Source organism: Sparus aurata, chromosome 17, assembly GCF_900880675.1.
Source record: "Sparus aurata chromosome 17, fSpaAur1.1, whole genome shotgun sequence".
In the NCBI taxonomy this organism is placed as follows: Eukaryota; Metazoa; Chordata; class Actinopteri; order Spariformes; family Sparidae; genus Sparus; species Sparus aurata.
This window is the reverse complement of record NC_044203.1, coordinates 32,252,247-32,269,970: the sequence shown is the minus strand read 5'-3', so window position 1 is coordinate 32,269,970 and position 17,724 is coordinate 32,252,247. Positions and strand designations below refer to the sequence as shown.

General features: G+C 45.7%; 1 protein-coding gene across 4 annotated transcripts in view; it reads left to right on the top strand.

Moving 5' to 3' along the window:
- The first annotated feature begins 24 nt into the window (after positions 1-24).
- The window catches only part of znf385d (zinc finger protein 385D), a 105,006-nt gene continuing 87,306 nt past the window's right edge, over positions 25-17,724 (top strand). For all 4 annotated transcript variants that reach the window (XM_030394526.1, XM_030394524.1, XM_030394525.1 and 1 more), the window contains exons 1-2: positions 25-318; positions 12,714-12,856. In XM_030394526.1, coding sequence (XP_030250386.1) covers positions 297-318; positions 12,714-12,856 — 165 coding nt within the window. In that variant the 5' untranslated portion in view covers positions 25-296. The remainder of the gene's footprint in view (positions 319-12,713; positions 12,857-17,724) is intronic.

The following is a 17,724-nucleotide window of genomic DNA, read 5'->3' as shown; positions in this document are numbered from 1 at the left end:
CTAAAAGAGGAGGGGAGGGGACGAGACAGGCAAGGGAGGACCAGTGCGAGGAGAGAGAGAGAGAGAGGGAGAGGGAGAGAGGGGAGGCAGATACGGAGGTCCACAGACAGCAGCAGGCGTGCAGAGTGCAGCATGCAGGCTGGCCACTGACGCTGCCGTCGGATTGAACACACATGCAACAGACACACACACCCCTGAGGAGTGTATGAGACATGCCCAGGCTGCCGTCCATGGACACACACACACTGGCAGGGCACCAGAGAGGAAATACAGCAGACCCCCGAGCCTGAGGAGCTATGGAGAGCAGCATGTTCTTTGGTGAGTGTTTGTGTTTCGTGCGTTTTGGGGATGTCACAGATCCGTCATGTAAAACCTGTGTGTGTTCTCAGGAGAAAGCAGGAGAAGTGTTGCTTTATATGTATATATATATGTGTGTGTGTGTGTGTGTGTGTGTGTGTTATCACAGTCAGATCGAGTGTGAGTGCACCTCTCCTTAAATGTAAATGTGCTCCAGCCTGCCTGTGTGACTTGTTCTGGAAACTAACAGAGACGGGTAGAGAGTTGAGAAAGCGTGAAGTTGCACGCCGGGGAAGAAAAAAAAAAAGATATGTTGAATGAACCTGCTCACCAGGTGACCCCCCCCCCCCCCATTTCTTCTTCCTCATGCTCACACTCAGGTCGATGAATCCCAAAGCCTCTTGAGAATCACCGTGTCCAGAAATGAAAAAAAAAAAGAGAGCCACTTGATATTCCGGGGTCGGATATTTAGAGAAATTTAGAGAACCCCCCCCCCCCCTGTCCATTAGTTTTTATAGAAACAGACTGGAGGAGGCTTAGGGAGACTTAATGCGCGAGCGGCTTCTCGTCAAGTGCTCTTCTCACGGCTGGCTTACAGTCACATAGGAGGAATAATTACACAGGGATCCCGAGTTCTGAGGGGGTGATTTGTTAAATGAAAGACTCTTCTTTTTCTTTTTTTTTCATCCCGGGGATTAAAGCGATCTGAAGTTACAGACCGTGGCTTGTAACAGCGAGAAGGATTTTCTCTTGTTATGCCATACACAGAGGAGGAGGAGGAGGAGGAGGAGGGGGTGGAGGGGAAGAGGAAAAGAGTGCTGGGAGCTTATAAATGAATAAGCTGTCAGGTGCGGAGACAGCTTCAGCTCTCTGTGATCCGCCACCGATGTCGGTCAGGTGTGCAGCTTCTGGAAAGCGGAGAGAAGACAGAGGGGCGACGCGGCTCTCGGCTGGTCGGATGGTTGGAATTTGGCCCCGTTTAACCCAAAAAAAAAAAAAAAAAAAAAATCAAGAGACAGGAGAAGCTTCCAGGCCTTGAAGCGGAAACAACAGTTCAGGGAGGTTTTGAGGGGTTGTTGCTTCTTGTTTAGTCTGTGAGCCACCTTATCTCCAACGCTCAGCGTTAAACAAAAAAACAGATCAGGAGGAGTAAAGGTCAGTGTTTGCTTACAGGATGTGCGTCGCTTTAACATTTATGAATGCGATCCTGAGTGCTCCGCTCGGAGAAAATAGACGCTATCTCCTAAAAGATTAATAATGCTGTTTGTTCTCCAGCTGTGCGTTCGCTGTTATTTTCACTGGAACATGTTCTTCTGCTGAAGTGATTAAAATCAGGTGACGTCTCACGCGGCGCTGCTGACCTCTTGGAAACAAGATCTGAAAATGGGAAGGAAAAAAAACCAAACACAAACCCAAAGCAGATCAAAAAAGCTGTACGTCAAAAACCCAACAGGAGAAAGAGCCCAGCAGGCTGAGAGGTCTCGAGTGTGTGCCGCAATCACACCAGCTATTAGTGCCGCGGAGTCGGGAGGCCCGGAGGAAATCTACCCGGTGTGTCTGACTTTGCGGTCGGCGTTTAGCAGCACGTAAGCGTCCCGTTGGTTAACCTCAGATTACAGAGCGCACGGGAAGTGATTGTTGGATGTGATTCAGAGACAGCTGTGTTTATTAGCGAGCTCCGCTCATGACAGCAGCGAGAGCTACAGTATGCTAATCTGAAGGGGGAGGAGGCAGCGCGTGTTGTGTAGCTCCGAGCCAAATGCGCCGCCGCGTGCCGCCGAGATTTATGGAGTTTTGTGAGAATACAGTGCCGATCCTGTAAAGGTTAATTGGAAAATCAGTGGAAGGCAAAGAATAAGAATGTTTTAAATCTACCCTTTGTGGGCACTTTGTGCAGTTTAATAGGGGTGAAATGATTTTATCCGCCTCGCTTGAAGGGAAGTGCTAATCTCGGAGCATGTTAAGGGTCGCGGAATACAATCAGCAAACTCAACGAGAACACAAAAGGTGTTAATCACATCTGGAGTGTCATCAGCATACGAATGACTCGCAGTGAAATCCGGATTTATCTAATAATTGGATTTATGTTTGCTCAGGGAAAATGAAGGCAGCGCAATCTTATTTTTTTGAGGCTCTCGCGCCGCGCGGACTCTCTGGACAGATCTTATCGCAGGCTCAGGACAGTAAGAGGAGGCGGGAGGTGGAGGGGAGCTGCACAAGATGATTCATTATTAATGCCAGTCGGCGTCCTCCAGACATCATTTTTACTCTCCGTCTCCCGGCACACTGCTGCAGGAGTAAAAACGCTTGAGCCCAGACGAGTGAATCTTTCAGGAAGGGCGATGCAGAGGACAAGACGGAGTCTGAAAGCACGTTGTGATACACACACACACACACACACCCACACACACACTTCCCGTCCGATGAGTCGCTCTTAATGGTCTACTGTAAGAGCTCGCATCATTAAACACAGCCTCCATGAGAAAGGATAAACAAAGGCCAGTGGGTGAAAACGCTTATCAGTTCTGATCCGTTCCAAATATTTCCAGAAGTCAGATCTCATCTCAGCTCTGCGTCATTAAACTTCTGGGCAAAAAAATAAAAAAAGCATCTCCAAAAAGCCCGAGGTTCAGCGTGTCAACTGGTTTGTGGTAATTTGATTAATTAAAATGATGCTTTAGAATATTTTCCCCTGCAGCAGACCCTTAACAGGCGTGATGAGGTCTTCAAAGCTGCTCTAATTAGTTGCGTTTTGGCCACTTGCAAGAAGAACCCTGAACCAAAGTGAAAATTGCACGTTTAACACGTTACGACCTTGTAAACATTTCTGTGACTGTTGACACATCCAGCAAACAGGGAACAACATCGGCGCTCTGGTGAGGTGTTGTTCTGGTGAGGTGTTCTGGTGAGGTGTTCTGGTGAGGCGTTCTGGTGAGGTGTTGTTCTGGTGAGGCGTTCTGGTGAGGTGTTGTTCTGGTGAGGTGTTCTGGTGAGGTGTTGTTCTGGTGAGGTGTTGTTCTGGTGAGGCGTTGTTCTGGTGAGGTGTTCTGGTGAGGTGTTCTGGTGAGGCGTTGTTCTATTGAGGTGTTGTTCTGGTGAGGTGTTCTGGTGAGATGTTGTTCTGGTGAGGTGCTGTTCTGGTGAGGTGTTCTGGTGAGGCGCTGTTCTGGTGAGATGTTGTTCTGGTGAGGCGTTGTTCTGATGAGATGTTGTTCTGGTGAGGCGCTGTTCTGGTGAGGTGTTGTTCTGGTGAGGTGCTGTTCTGGTGAGGTGTTCTGGTGAGGTGTTGGTTTGGTGAGGTGTTCTGGTGAGTTGTTCTGGTGAGTTGTTGTTCTGGTGAGGTGTTGTTCTGGTGAGGTGCTGTTCTGGTGAGGTGTTCCGGTGAGGTGTTGTTCTGGTGAGGTGTTCTGGTGAGGTGTTGTTCTGGTGAGGTGTTGTTCTGGTGAGGTGCTGTTCTGGTGAGGTGTTCTGATGAGGTGTTGTTCTGGTGAGGTGTTGTTCTGGTGAGGTGTTCTGATGAGATGTTGTTCTGGTGAGTTGTTGTTCTGGTGAGGTGTTGTTCTGGTGAGGTGTTCTGATGAGATGTTGTTCTGGTGAGTTGTTGTTCTGGTGAGGTGTTGTTCTGGTGAGGTGCTGTTCTGGTGAGGTGTTCCGGTGAGGTGTTGTTCTGGTGAGGTGTTGTTCTGGTGAGGTGTTCTGGTGAGGTGTTGTTCTGGTGAGGTGTTCTGGTGAGTTGTTCTGGTGAGGTGTTGTTCTGGTGAGTTGTTCTGGTGAGGTGTTCTGGTGAGGTGTTGTTCTGGTGAGTTGTTCTGGTGAGTTGTTGTTCTGGTGAGGTGTTGTTCTGGTGAGGTGTTGTTCTGGTGAGTTGTTCTGGTGAGTTGTTGTTCTGGTGAGTTGTTGTTCTGGTGAGGTGTTGTTCTGGCGAGTTGTTCTGGTGAGGTGTTCTGGTGAGGTGTTGTTCTGGTGAGTTGTTCTGGTGAGTTGTTGTTCTGGTGAGGTGTTCCGGTGAGGTGGTGTTCTGGTGAGGTGTTCTGGTGAGGTGTTGTTCTGGTGAGGAGTTGTTCTGGTGAGGAGTTGTTCTGGTGAGGTGTTGTTCTGGTGAGGTGTTGTTCTGGTGAGTTGTTGTTCCGGTGAGGTGTTGTTCCGGTGAGGTGTTCTGGTGAGGAGTTGTTCTGGTGAGGTGTTGTTCTGGTGAGGTGTTGTTCTGGTGAGTTGTTCTGGTGAGGTGTTGTTCTGGTGAGTTGTTCTGGTGAGGCGTTGTTCTGGTGAGGTGTTCTGGTGAGTTGTTCTGGTGAGTTGTTCTGGTGAGGCGTTGTTCTGGTGAGTTGTTCTGGTGAGGTGTTCTGGTGAGGTGTTGTTCTGGTGAGGTGTTCTGGTGAGGCGTTGTTCTGGTGAGTTGTTCTGGTGAGTTGTTCTGGTGAGGCGTTGTTCTGGTGAGTTGTTCTGGTGAGGTGTTGTTCTGGTGAGTTGTTCTGGTGAGTTGTTCTGGTGAGTTGTTCTGGTGAGGTGACGTCTAGTAGCTTCAGTTTGGTGTTTCACTGCATGTTCGGCTCTTTGGCTGCTGAAGCTAGTTGCTAACTTTGACTGGCTAACATTCGGCCAAGGAAAGGAATGCCCTGTGAGGTTTACCGTTTCAGTACACTGATGTCATCTTAGTGAAACTATAAAATACCCTGCCTCCATTACATTAAACAAATGTGCGTGTCTGTATGTTGGCCAATATATCAATATCGCTATAGACTCCAATAAAATGAAGTTCTTCGATCAGATTCTCGTTTCTGCTTAAGAACAGCAGCCTGGTGCAGCTCCAGATGTGGTGGATCAGAGTCCCGGGAGTAAAATAACAATAAAGTTTTGGGCTGAAAGAATACAAATAAAAACAACAAGCAGAAAGACACTAAAATGCTTCACATCAAGGGAACATGCAGAGTTATATTGATTAGTGCGGCTTTAAGGGTGCTGCTTTGCCACCTGATTTTGAGACACTGCCCTCCAGGTGAGCTTTTGTGTGTCAAAATGGAGTTATAAGACTTTAATCATGTCAGGATGAGCCTGAAGAGCAAAACTGCACCGGTCAGTTTTGAGTTTTGGGGCTGTTTAAGAGCAGCGAGGAGATGTCACAGATACATTTATCTGTTGGTTTCAGTTCAGATTTTCTGGACATTTATGCAAATAAATGCATATTTTAAATGAAATTTCACAGTGATATCAATGACTCAAAAGGATCCCTGCTCATCGGTTTTTGTGATGTTGCAGTCGCTAGCCTCTATCTATCGTTTCGTCAAAATAATTTTTTTTGTAAGAGCAAAGAAATCTCAACTTCAGTCGCTCTCACATTCGCCAAATATTCCAGTCCATCTGTATTCTGAAGGTTTCCACAGAGGGGTTTTCATGCATCATTCATAACCTGATTTAAAGAACATTTTATTCCCTAAAACATGGCGGAAATTGATTTTTTTCTCATTTTTTAAAAAAGTGTTATGCCTGTTGACAGTTTTTCTGATTTATGTGAGTGATAAAAAATTCCCTTTGTAAAAACCTTTGACTCCAACGTGTCAACAAAATGAAACAAGAATTTTATTCTGAACCTGGCTTCATCCAGCGCTCACATTTCTGTCCATGTAAATTAATGCAGATTAGAGGCTCGTTTGCATATTCAAATAAATACAATTTCAGAGGAACTTTGTGGGGATTTCTGTCACCGTATTCTCCTGCAGCGTCTCCCTTCATTTCACGTCAAACAAAAATGATCCTGCAGCACATCGGGCGCTGAAAACTGTAAAGAGGGAGACGGTTTGCGGCTGACTCGCAGGTAAATCAGGTCATGATCTTCTTTTATACGCGTTCTACGTGAATATCTGGCGTTTGTTGGTTTTAAGGTTTGTTGCCGGGCGAGCTGCAGACTGAGAGCAGCCACTCTGCAGCCGTCTGTGTGGCCTGAAACACAAATCTGCGGCCGCATTTACATAGACAAACATTTCTCAACCTCAAGCACTTAGGAATCCCACATTCAACCGCCATCGCATACTTGCTTGTCAGTGGCTGCATGAGGAGCTTGCATAGTCAGAGGTCTTCACTCAGCTACGAGACTTCATCCGCTGTGTAAACAAACCGGTCCGGGGAGGATCGCACCGAGGGGGCAACGCTGAGACACATAAGCAGGCTTTTCATTCGCCTGACGTTTTGGATTTCATTTGTTTGGAGTCAATGTTTTAAATTCATCTTTTGTTCCCTGGTTTTATGCAGCCTGTCCCTCGGGCCGCTCTGACAATCTTCTAGTTATTTTAATGACTTTCACCCGCTGACCTTTTCAGCGCTGAGCGACTCTCCTGAGCGCCTCTCCATGTAGATGACATTGTCAGCTGTAGACGTTCAGCCCACCTGCCTGCGGCCCTGCACTCTGCCGCCGGAGTCGAAATTTAGAAAGTAGCAGACGGAGCTCAAATATTAACATTTTTTTTTTATAGCCGAACTCAAGTCAAATATTGACACAAACTGATAATTATGGATGCCATCTGTGCCTTTTTTTCTGCCACGGCCTGCAGCTAAAAGCTTTTTTCTGTCTTGGTGCCGGAGTCATCTGAAGTCGGCGCGCCGCTCAAAGGTCCGGGTCAAAGTTCGGATCAGCAGCCGCGGCCTCGTCTTCCTGCTCTGCCTTATATCTTGCACTTTTGCTGGTGGTGACGGATGATCAGGCTTTAGGGAGTAGAGACACTAACACTCACCCCTGCTGCAGGCTGGAATGTGCCTTTTTGTGTTTGGGCATGTTTCAATTGTTGCCCCCTCGCAGAGGAGACAAAAGAAAAATTTGCCCTTTCGTACCTCAAGCGGCGCGAGGAAGGTGTGTGGGGTTAGAGGACGAGGATGAATCCAGGAGTGTCTTGTGGGAAAATAAGCACCTTTACTCTAATAAAAAGAATAATAATAATAATGTTTTCATTTATCGCAGACACTGAGTCTAGAGATGAAAATGGGTGCGTGCGTAAATAGTCACTCCGAGTGCCAGAAGTGCAGTCTGGCACAAACCGGATCGTTCATAAACTCTGTTGGAATATATCGTTTGTTTATTCGGAGCAAAACGCTCTGAGCTGAGTGCTAAGAGAAGCGCTAGCTAACTGTAGAAACTGTGGAGTGATGAGTTAATTAACACACACGAGCAGAGAGGACTGAGCTGTGTGTATGTAGAGTTAGCTAACTGCTCACTGGCAGCCTACATTTCCATTTCCAGAGGTGCATTGTTGCAGACGTGAGAAAGAGAAATTTTGGGATACATCGATGGAAAACTTTATCTTCAAACCCTTTTCCGACAGCTGAGCCGTTTGTTAGTTTAAACAGAAAGCAGTGCTGTACAGTACTGGAATAAGCTGACTTTGGGAAATTTTGTCAGCTGGATCTGGAGAGCCACGATCACTCCAGAGCGACCGAGGTGATGTTGAACCGGAGTGCATTCCGTCAGTCAAACAAATCCGGCCCGGCTGTCTTTGATAAATTTGATCGAGGATGATTGTGGTTTGCTGAGCGGGCAGAGCCGGCGTGTCACTCAAAAGCTTAAAAAAAAAACACCACTCAGATGTATCCAAGAAGCATGAAATTTGACTAAATGACTGCTCTCATAGATTAGTCATGGAAAATTAGACTCTTGTGCTGTAGCAGGACGTGTTGGAGTTAATTCGCCTTACTTGACATTGCAAGAAACTGTATATCGTGCAGCCCGAAGACAAAGAGCACAGTCTGCTGCTCTCACTTTAGTGGAGAACGTCAGACTGGATTAACAACGTCTGATTGTCTTAAGTTTTGATTTACTGAACTGCTCCAGCTTGGGTGAAGTCTAAACTACATGCAACTCATTCTATACGTGCTGCGTTCAGGGACGGCATTGAGCGTGGGTCACCCGCATCTCAGAGCCTGACTCACATTCACCGCGTTTAGACCCGTGAAATGAGAGAAAAAAACGCTTTGAGTCAGGTTTACGTGTTGCAGCCCGTGTATACATGAAGAGAAACACATGAGGCGGCGACTGAAAGACGTACGTAAAACACCTCCTGTGGGCTGCGTTACTGTGACGTGATGTCATTCTGTGAATTTACCAGACTGTTTGAGTCTGACTGCTCCACATTACTGGTGGTTATTTATTAAAAATCATCCCGATAATACTTCTCAATGTGCAGTTGTTGTTATATTTGATTTGTTGCCAGTTCAAGCATTTACGACGTGCTCTTGAGAAGATATAGCCTAAAAATCCTGCAAATAATTAAATGTATCTTTGTAACCCTCTGCCATACGCTGCTGGCATTGCTGTAGACTGTTTATTCAAAAAACACATGTTCCGCATATAAAATGTGATGCAATGTTATAGATGAAAGTACACACAATATAAGAAAAGTGTTAAAATTAGCCCCTCTTCGCCCAGATGCTCATGAAAAGGAAATAATGACGCAAAACTATCATTTAAAAGAACATAAAATAGCGCATTTTGCACAGATATGTACTTTTAAATGGGTAAAAGTCTGAATGCAGGGCTCACACCTGTAAAGGAGTTGTTTTTAATGATCGTGTTGCTGTTTTCTACTTCAGTAAAGGATCTGGACACCGTGTCAACAGAAGAACTCTTCTGTGATTCATTGTTCAGTGGGACTGATCACCTCGGAGTGACGCGGAGAGTGACACACTTCAGCCGCCGTGACATTTCAAATTCAATCTCCCGCCACTCAGCAAACACGACCCCATCAGAAAAACTCACATTACAGTTTGTCTCTCGCCGTCTCGCCCCAGTGTGTCTGAGGCCTGTTTTGACTGTGCACGTCGCAGCTGTGAATGGTGGACCGGGCCCCGGCGCGAGGTGAGGCGTGTGCGTGCCTCCGGGTTGACGTCAGGCCCTGCATGTCGAGAGATGGCACGGTCGGATGATCCCCGCAGAAGGACACGCTTTGCAAGAGTCGGGACGAGGACGTGCCCCCACATGAGAGCCGGCATGTGTTCTTTTTCCAACAGATGGCAGCGCTCGGGCGACTGGAGGGAGAAGACAGAAGACACAGCGAGAGAAGGAGGGGGACAGTCTGTGGTTCCTCCCTCTCCTCGTCTCGTCTTTATGACTTTTGCTTTTTATTTACCCCTCACCACCGCCCGGGGACCCAAACGTGGCAAATCTTGTTTTTATTTGTCTCCCGACGGTGGTTTGATACTGTAACTGCCAGCTCTTTAGAGCCGTGCTGGCCCACGGTTTCACTGTTGTTAAATGTGCAGCGATATAAAAAAAAAAAAAAATCATCCCTCTGGTTCTCATTACAGCTTTGTGAAATGGCTTCTTTAATTCCTAATGTTTTGGAAGGCTGTGACGGTTTTCTCTGCCTCTTTTTTTTTTGGGTGTTTTTTTTGATCCCTCCGTGTTGAAATCAGCCCTGTGCTGTTTCCAATTGGTGGTTTATAAAAACGCTCCGCTGGCGTGGCGCGCTCACATGACAATAAAAGTGAAGTATTTACTTTTGTTTTTCCTAGAGATGTGTGGGCCAGGCCTCGCTTTGCCATTGAATCATCTCTCGCAAGACACACTGTGCCCGCTGCAGTCATTCCACATCAGCTATTCGCGGGGACGATTTGCAGAATGAGCACATCTGTTTGGGAGAGATAAACATCATCGCGGCGTCGTGCACCGGCCGTCCACATGTACGGCTGGTTCCTCGGTACATAATTTAGGGTCTGGTTGCGATTAAAAGAAGAGGCCGAGTTCAGAAAACCGACGAGCCTGCAGCTTGTTTGTCGCAGATGTGATCTACAGTAATGAAGACCATCCTCATAATCACGGCGGCGGCTGAAGTGTTGAAATCCTTTTTGTCGAAAGTACAAGTAGCGAACCTCAGAAACAGGTTTGTAGAAGTAAAAAAAAGAACAAAAAACACAACTCCCTGTCAAATCAAATTCCTGCAATCAACATGTTTTTCCAGATACAGTAAATTAACGCGCATCAGCCGCCAAACACGCAGAGACATTCAGCTTTCGCCAGCAAAATCTTTGTTTTCCCCGCGGTGCGGCACGTCTGGTGCGCACTCGGCTCTTGCAACGTGTTTTTCTAGATGCTCTTAGAAGTTGAAATATAGTCAGCTTTTCAGCGCGAGGAGGTTTCAACACTATTTTCCGTGAATTGCTGTAAATATGATGGCCGGTTGCACAAACACAGCCGAGCTCCACAAGCGCAAAGAATAACGTTTTGTAGCGACGGGTCTCTGCCTGATCTCGGCCTTCGTGTGGATCTATACAGCAAAAGTACTCATTGTGAGGAACTGCGGTGGGAGGTGTGGTGCCTTTGATAACCGAACAGTATATTCCAACTTTTTCGAATGGCTCAGTTTGTGCCGGGAGTATCTTCTGGCTCTCGGAATGAAAATGATCTCAAGTCAAGGTCTAGTTTTCTTTGATCCACGTCGGCGGAGATGCAGCTGAAAGGCTCCGAGAGTGCTTTGAAGTGGACCTTGTGTTGTGAGATCGACACAATCGTTGGACTTTCAGCGTGAAATCAGTGCAATCCACACATATTTTAGATTGAAATTGTACATAAAATGGCACTCAGTAGAGCGCATACTTTTCCACAACAGTCACCTTTTTAGCACTAGCCACCCGAACACGGCTGATTTCTGAGATGTATGAAAATGAAGAAAAACGCAGAAGAGAGTGGGACATAAACTCCCGAATCCGTCGCTTATCTGGATCCTCACCAAAACTTAAAGGGATATTCCGGTGTAAGTTTAATCCATGGTCTAAATCACGTGAAACTGTGTTAGACTCCCTCTCGAGAGATCAAGTTAGCAGACCGCTAATTTACCTCAGAAATGACCGCACGACAACAATACACTTCAGTAAATGGTTCAAAATATAAACCGCCACCAAAAAGCCACAAATAATGCTCAGAACAGCACCAAACTTCAGCAACAGTACAAATAGGGTCTCAGCACATAGTCCGGGGCATCTAACCTCCGCTAGCTTAGCGGGATTTCTATTGTGAAGCTAAAAACAGATTTCAACTCTCCTCCATCAGCTTCCGGGTCGGGGAAGTCCCGACGCGACGATTACCGAGTGCGGTTAGAAATGCTCAATTCTGTTCTTTTCCCTGTCCGCTCTTGATAATAACTGTTATAAACTGGCAGGTAAGACACATATGAACTTTGATTGCTTTTCCATGGAGTCATAATCATACATTTTCATCCATGAGCCGCGGAACTCTACTGCACTCGGTAATCGACTCGTCGGGACTTCCCGTCAACAGGAAGCTGCTGCAGAAGAGTGGTAAATTTAGTCAGCTTTTCAGTAGAAATCCAGCTAAGCTAGCGGAGGTTAGATGCCCCGGACTATGTGCTGAGACCCTATTTGTACTGTTGCTGAAGTTTGGTGCTGTTCTGAGCATTATTTGTGGCTTTTTGGTGGCGGTTTATATTTGGATCCATTTACTGCAGTGTATTGTTGTCGTGCGGTCGTTTCTGAGGTTTATAAAACTCCGTAAATTAGCGGTCTGCTAACTTTATCTCTCGAGAGGGAGTCTAACACAGTTTCACACAGTGTGTTAGACCATGGATTAAATTTACACCGGAATATCCCTTTAACGGGTTCCATTCTGGGCCGGGAACCATCATCCATCCAAGTTTCGTGGAAATCTGTTCTGTAGTTTTAATACCTCTCATAAACCAGCGGACACAGCTGAAAGCATTACCTCCACGGGGAAGTAAATGAAATACAAACATTTGATTCGATAAAATAATGGTGAATCATTACAATCACATTATGCAGAAACTGTGATAAAATGTTCGTATTTGTCTGAGCACGGACGTTCAAACTGAGATCCACCAGCTGGCTGTGAACAGCTCACTGCAGGAGCTTCTGAAAGCCTGGCGCAGCATGTAAGTGGACCTTGAGTCGAGTTTGTTTGTCACAAACATTATCCACGGCTATCAAAGCCTGGAAATCCACATCATTTGAGAGAGCAAAGGAAGTTAAGAGGACTCTGATGACAAATGTAATAAACAAAATGCTGTTGATGAAAGACTTGAGTCTGAAATGATGAAAATGCTCCAAGAGGTTTGAAATTCAAGGTTGTTTTCTGGGTTGGAGCATTAAAAAAGGGATCCAGACTGGAGATTTGGGGGATTTCCACGGTATCAGATGACAGACACTCTACAAAATTAGGGAAGTCGTTTTTTTTTTTTGACTCCTGGCAGTCGTTTTAAATCAAATCATCTGGCTTTGTGAGCACTGGAACTAACACACGAATGGGACACAAACACGATGTTACGCAGTGCAAAAAGAGACGTTGTGACACAGACCGATCAAACACACACTTGGATGTGAGCGTGAAGGCTTCTGGCTCGGCCTCGCGTCTCTGCTGCCGTCTGCAGTTCAACATGTTGTCTTTTTCGCTCTCCCCCCTACAGGTAACACATGTCAAAATGGCCTCATGCCCGCCCTGGTGCGCCCCGCCATGCCTGCCGTCCAGACCTCACTGGGCATGAAGCAGTTCCTCCCGTTTCCATTGGATACGGCCTCGGCGGTCCGCCTCTTCCCGGGATTCAACGCGGTGAGTCTCTCGTGCGTCACGTGGTCCGATCGGACGACCCCAGCTGAGGTCGCTCTGACGGACGGGCAATGTTTCAAATGTTCTGTTTTCCACATGTTATAGCTCACCTTCCTCTTCACATCTCAACAATATTCATATTTGCAGACGTCTTCATCTAAAACTGTAATCAGCGGCCCGGAGCTCCACGCTGTGAGCTCGTTTAAGCCTCCAGGCAGCGAGGTGTGACCTTTTCTGTTTTATGAAACGCTCTCTCATCGTCCCCCCCCCGTAAAAATGATGCTTTTAAAGCGTTAATGCAAGGAGGAATAAGTTTAACAATGTCAGCCCTCCGCTGAAGAAGACTACATCTTCCTTTACGTTTTATTATGCTAATATTTATTCAGAGGCAGCAAGATGGAAACCGCAAATTGATTTCTGACCATTGGGCTGTATTTCTATTACTGAAACCGCATAATTTCTCTGTTAGTCATGCAAAAAATTGGAGAGAAGCCTTCGCGGAGAACGTGTGATTATTGCGGCGGAGCTCTCACTCTCCAGATAGCTATCTGCATATTCGACTCTTATCACACCGAGTTAATGACAGCTCTGTCTTTACCAGAACTGCTAAAGCGAGAGCGGATCGTCTCTCTTTGAGGAATTTGGCTGCCTGCGCGCCGCCCGTCTCCTTGTTAACATTCACATCTGTTTTTATTTTTAACTCCGACACAGAAAATGCAGTTTATCACAGAAAAATGTAAAAAAAAAAAAAACAAGAAAAAACAGAGCAGTCGGCATCCTCGTCGTCTTGCTGTAGCACACGTCGGCCTCTTCGGTGCGTCTTTTTGTGAGAAATTCTCAGATCAGTCAGCGTTTGCAAAACACACTCCGCGTTGCACTAATAGCTGTTTGGAATACCGCGGTGTTAATGCGTGTCACCCCTTTCCTGAGTGCAATATGGCGGGCACCATCTGGAGGAAGCACGAGCTCAGCTGCAGACGTGTTGCGGAGCAGCAGACAGTTTGTCGAGGCTTCGTTTTACTGATCTGTCATTTCTGAGACAATTTACTCGGAAGGTGTTTTTAAAAGAACTTTTCCTGGAAAACAGAGGCAGAGACGCTTCAAGTCAACTAATTCCCATTCAAAGCTGCTGGAACAGCTGGACGGCTCGACTACATGAATCATCCCTGGATGTTGATGATTAATCTGTTGATAATTAATCTTGCTATTATTTATATGATTTATTATATTAATGTCATTTAAAAATATGCTTCTAACAAAATATTAGATTTTTAATTGGACAGTTGTCATTAGTTTCCGAGGGACCACAAACAGACACGTGAGTACAAATTATATTCATGAGTCTTACGAAAAAGTAATGTTTAGAAATGTGAAATTCAAACTTTAAATCAGGCATCACAGGGCAAACCACAGGCAGCCAATCAGAGATGAGTGTGTGTGTTTCTGGATGCTGGACGTTTAGTTGCTTTCATGTGAAGCTGTTGAAGTAGCGGCGTGTCACCAGGAAAACTGCATGATTTCAAATGGAACAAAGTGTTGATTTCCTCCAGAATTAACAAGCAAAGGCCGTGTTGGTGAAATATTATCGATGGTACGTCCCGTTCCAGTGAAGGAACACAGAGCAGACAGAAACACTTGCTTAAAGACGAAACAACTGTCTCGTCTCATCGTGTTGCTGTAAACAGGTACGCTTAATGCTTTTTTATTCTCGCAAGCAGATGCAAGTCTCGACTTGTTTAGTCTGGAATTTCTGGTGTGACCTCATCGCCCGCCTTTCAAAAGAATTGTTTCCAGCGGCCCCCCCCCCCCCGACGCGCTCCGCCAGCTCCCCCGTTGAGAAACACGACACTGGACCTTTAAAGCATCAGGAGACGGTTCATCCACAACATGTTCTGTTCCCTACGAACTCCACGCTCGTGATGCGATTAGAAACGGTTGGCAGACATGAATCAGCCATTATTTGATAGCTACTCAAATAACGAAAGGCTAGTTGTTATTCAGTAAATGATCTTTGGGTTTTGGACTGTTAGTCAGACCAAAACAAGCCATTTGAAGACGACTGTTTGGGCTTTTTACTGGATGGTTTTTAAACTAAAAAAAAAAAAACCACACCAGCGGTTTTATGATAATGAACTTAGTGATGAGTTGCAGTCCTGAACACGACACTCACGCTCGAGGCGACTGAGGAAGCGTGGTGGAACATTTTATGGTAATGTTCAGGTCCTTCGGTTAAGCTTCGGAGAGAACCGTCACTGACTCGTCTGGGTTTAATACAGAGGACGTCGCCGCGGCTCTGAGATGACACACGTGTGTTTACTTTGTTAGCATTTAACCGAGAGCCACAATCTTTTTCCTAACCTGAAACAAAAGGGCTTGTGTTCCCCGAGCCTAACGTCATGTTGGACTTCCACTCTCCTGTGTCGGAGTCCTGGACATCTCCCAACCTCCTGACCACCTCTCTGAAAACCTGCACGCAATCGCAACATAACTGAGAAGCATGAATTAGACGACTTATATGTCATATTTATTTAGATGCAAATGTCTTCCTTTGCATTCTCCGACTCCTGTGATTGGTTGTTATATATTATAGGCATATTATTGATCTATTGTTGTTCATCTACATTTATAAAATTTGAATCAAGCCCTTTAAGCTCATTGTTTTCCAGAGACAAACTTAATAATCTCCTGCATCAATAGCAGCTGGAGTAAACAGCCTCCTGGAGTGCAGCAGTAGCATGTGGCTACAAAGGCCTTATTGGATTTGCGATCGGTGAGGCGCTGCCCTTTTTTTTTTTTTTTTTAAATGGAGCACTCACCGCTGTGCACTTAACTGTACCAGGACTCGTGTGTGTGTGTGTGTGTGTTCGTATGGATCTATAGATTGATCTTTTTTTTTTTTGAAAGCAGAAAAGTAATTACGAGGAAATATGTGGCCTCGAAATCAGCGAGGTCATCGAAAAAACAGATAAAAAATACGATGACTCCTGGAAAAGAAAGAAGAACCCTCACTGATAAAAGCTTGAGAGGTTTTTTTTTTTTAAAGACTTTTCTTTTGAGTTACGGGGATAGCTCAATCTAAAGTGAGCTGGAGAGAGAGAGAGAGAGAAAGAGAGAGAGGTTGAAATATGGAGCACAGCTGGATAAAAGCGAGAAGAAAGAGAGAAAAAAAAAATAACACACACACACACACACACACACACACACACACACACGAAGGGAGAGAAAAGAAGTGGGGACATCGCCGAGAAAAGTCCAGATGACCCGTGGGAGGACTGATTGTTTCTGCGAGGAGAGTTTCATGAGAAAGTTCAGGAATACTGCGTCTCTTTTCTCGCCCCGTCTAATCTGTATTTAACAGACTTGTCTGCAGATAATGAGTAATGCACTGGGAGGCCTCCAAGTGGCGGAAAGCTGATACTAGATTAACACAAAGTAATCACCTCTCGCTCTCCGTCGCGCAGACACGCTAACACACACCGTTCTCGCTCTTTCAACCCCTTCGCTTCTCTCCCTCGGCGTCTTTCTGTTTCCTTTTTTGTCGCTTTTACGTTCCCCCCCCCCCACGAGCTCCTGCAGTCACCGGCAGACTGGTTGTAAAAATCAGGAGTCGATAGCAGAAGCTTTAGAGACTCAAGTTGCTGGCCTATATTCTATTGTGCTGCCTGTTCAGCGCTTTCAACACCAGTGTAAGTTTGGTTTTCAGGCGTGCCTTTGTGTCACGGTGTGTTTTCTGGGTGGGAAAAGAGGTTTTTATGAATCATACTAACAGAGCCGCGAGCGCTGAGAAGTCAAGGTGGTGTCACAGATTCAAGTCCTGGATTCAAGTTAGCACTTCAGTGAGAGTAGAAAAAAAACACTGGCAGTAGATTCATCCAGCTCACTCGCCAGGAGGAATGACTTTACATTTCTTCAGGTTGATCGAGTTAGGCTGAGGCACACACACCACTTGGTTAGAGCTATTAAAAGGTTATGTTTTGGCTTAAAATGCGTATTTTGGATGCTAGAAACCAACTGGTTGCCCAACTTCTCTTTAAAAATATCTGGTTTTTGTTGCCACAGGGGGTCTCGTTAAAAAGACTGAGTTTTGTTATTACGAATCAAACTCTAGATGTTCCAATTCCTTTTTGGAAATGTTAGGCTTTTGTCGCCACGAACTTGGCTGGAGATTTTTTCGAGTTCTTGTTTGAAACACCTGATTGTTGGTCACGGTGGAAAATGTCCCAACTTTTTCCCAACTCAGCAAAACGATCTGTTTTTTGTTCCAAGGTCTTCTTTTAAAAATATCCAGTGGCGTCACCCTTCCAAACGTTGAAATGCTGCGGTCACGCGACAAATATCCAGTGGTTTCACACATCAAAATGTCTTCTACTAACTAATACAAACGTTCACGTATCAGTGGTTTTGCTGAAACACTGAATGCCAACTTTTTTACCCTGGCGACTTGGCCGACAGTCCCCTGTGAAGAAAAGCTGGAACCTTGAATCTTCGGGGACTTTTTCTGCTTACAGATTTTGTGAAGAATAAAAGAAATAACAAACACAAAATCAAGGACATAACGAAGGCCATAATAGAAGGAGGTGTTAAGGGTAACATGAAGGACAGATTGGAGAAAGCAGAAGCCAACAGCATAAAAAGGAAACATTTATGTCTTATGTTAGGTGTAAAATGTGGAGTAAAAAGGGGAACATTCCCTCGGAGACGTTGCAGAGTTCCAGCACAAAGCTGTCAAGTAAACTAACTTTCTTAACTAACAACTAACTCTCCGCCTAAACATATGGGCAGCACGGCTTCAGTCGAGCAGTTCACGAGACGATGCACATCTCTGACTGTAATTGTGCGCAGGAACCAAACAGCTGTCCGACCGAGTGCAG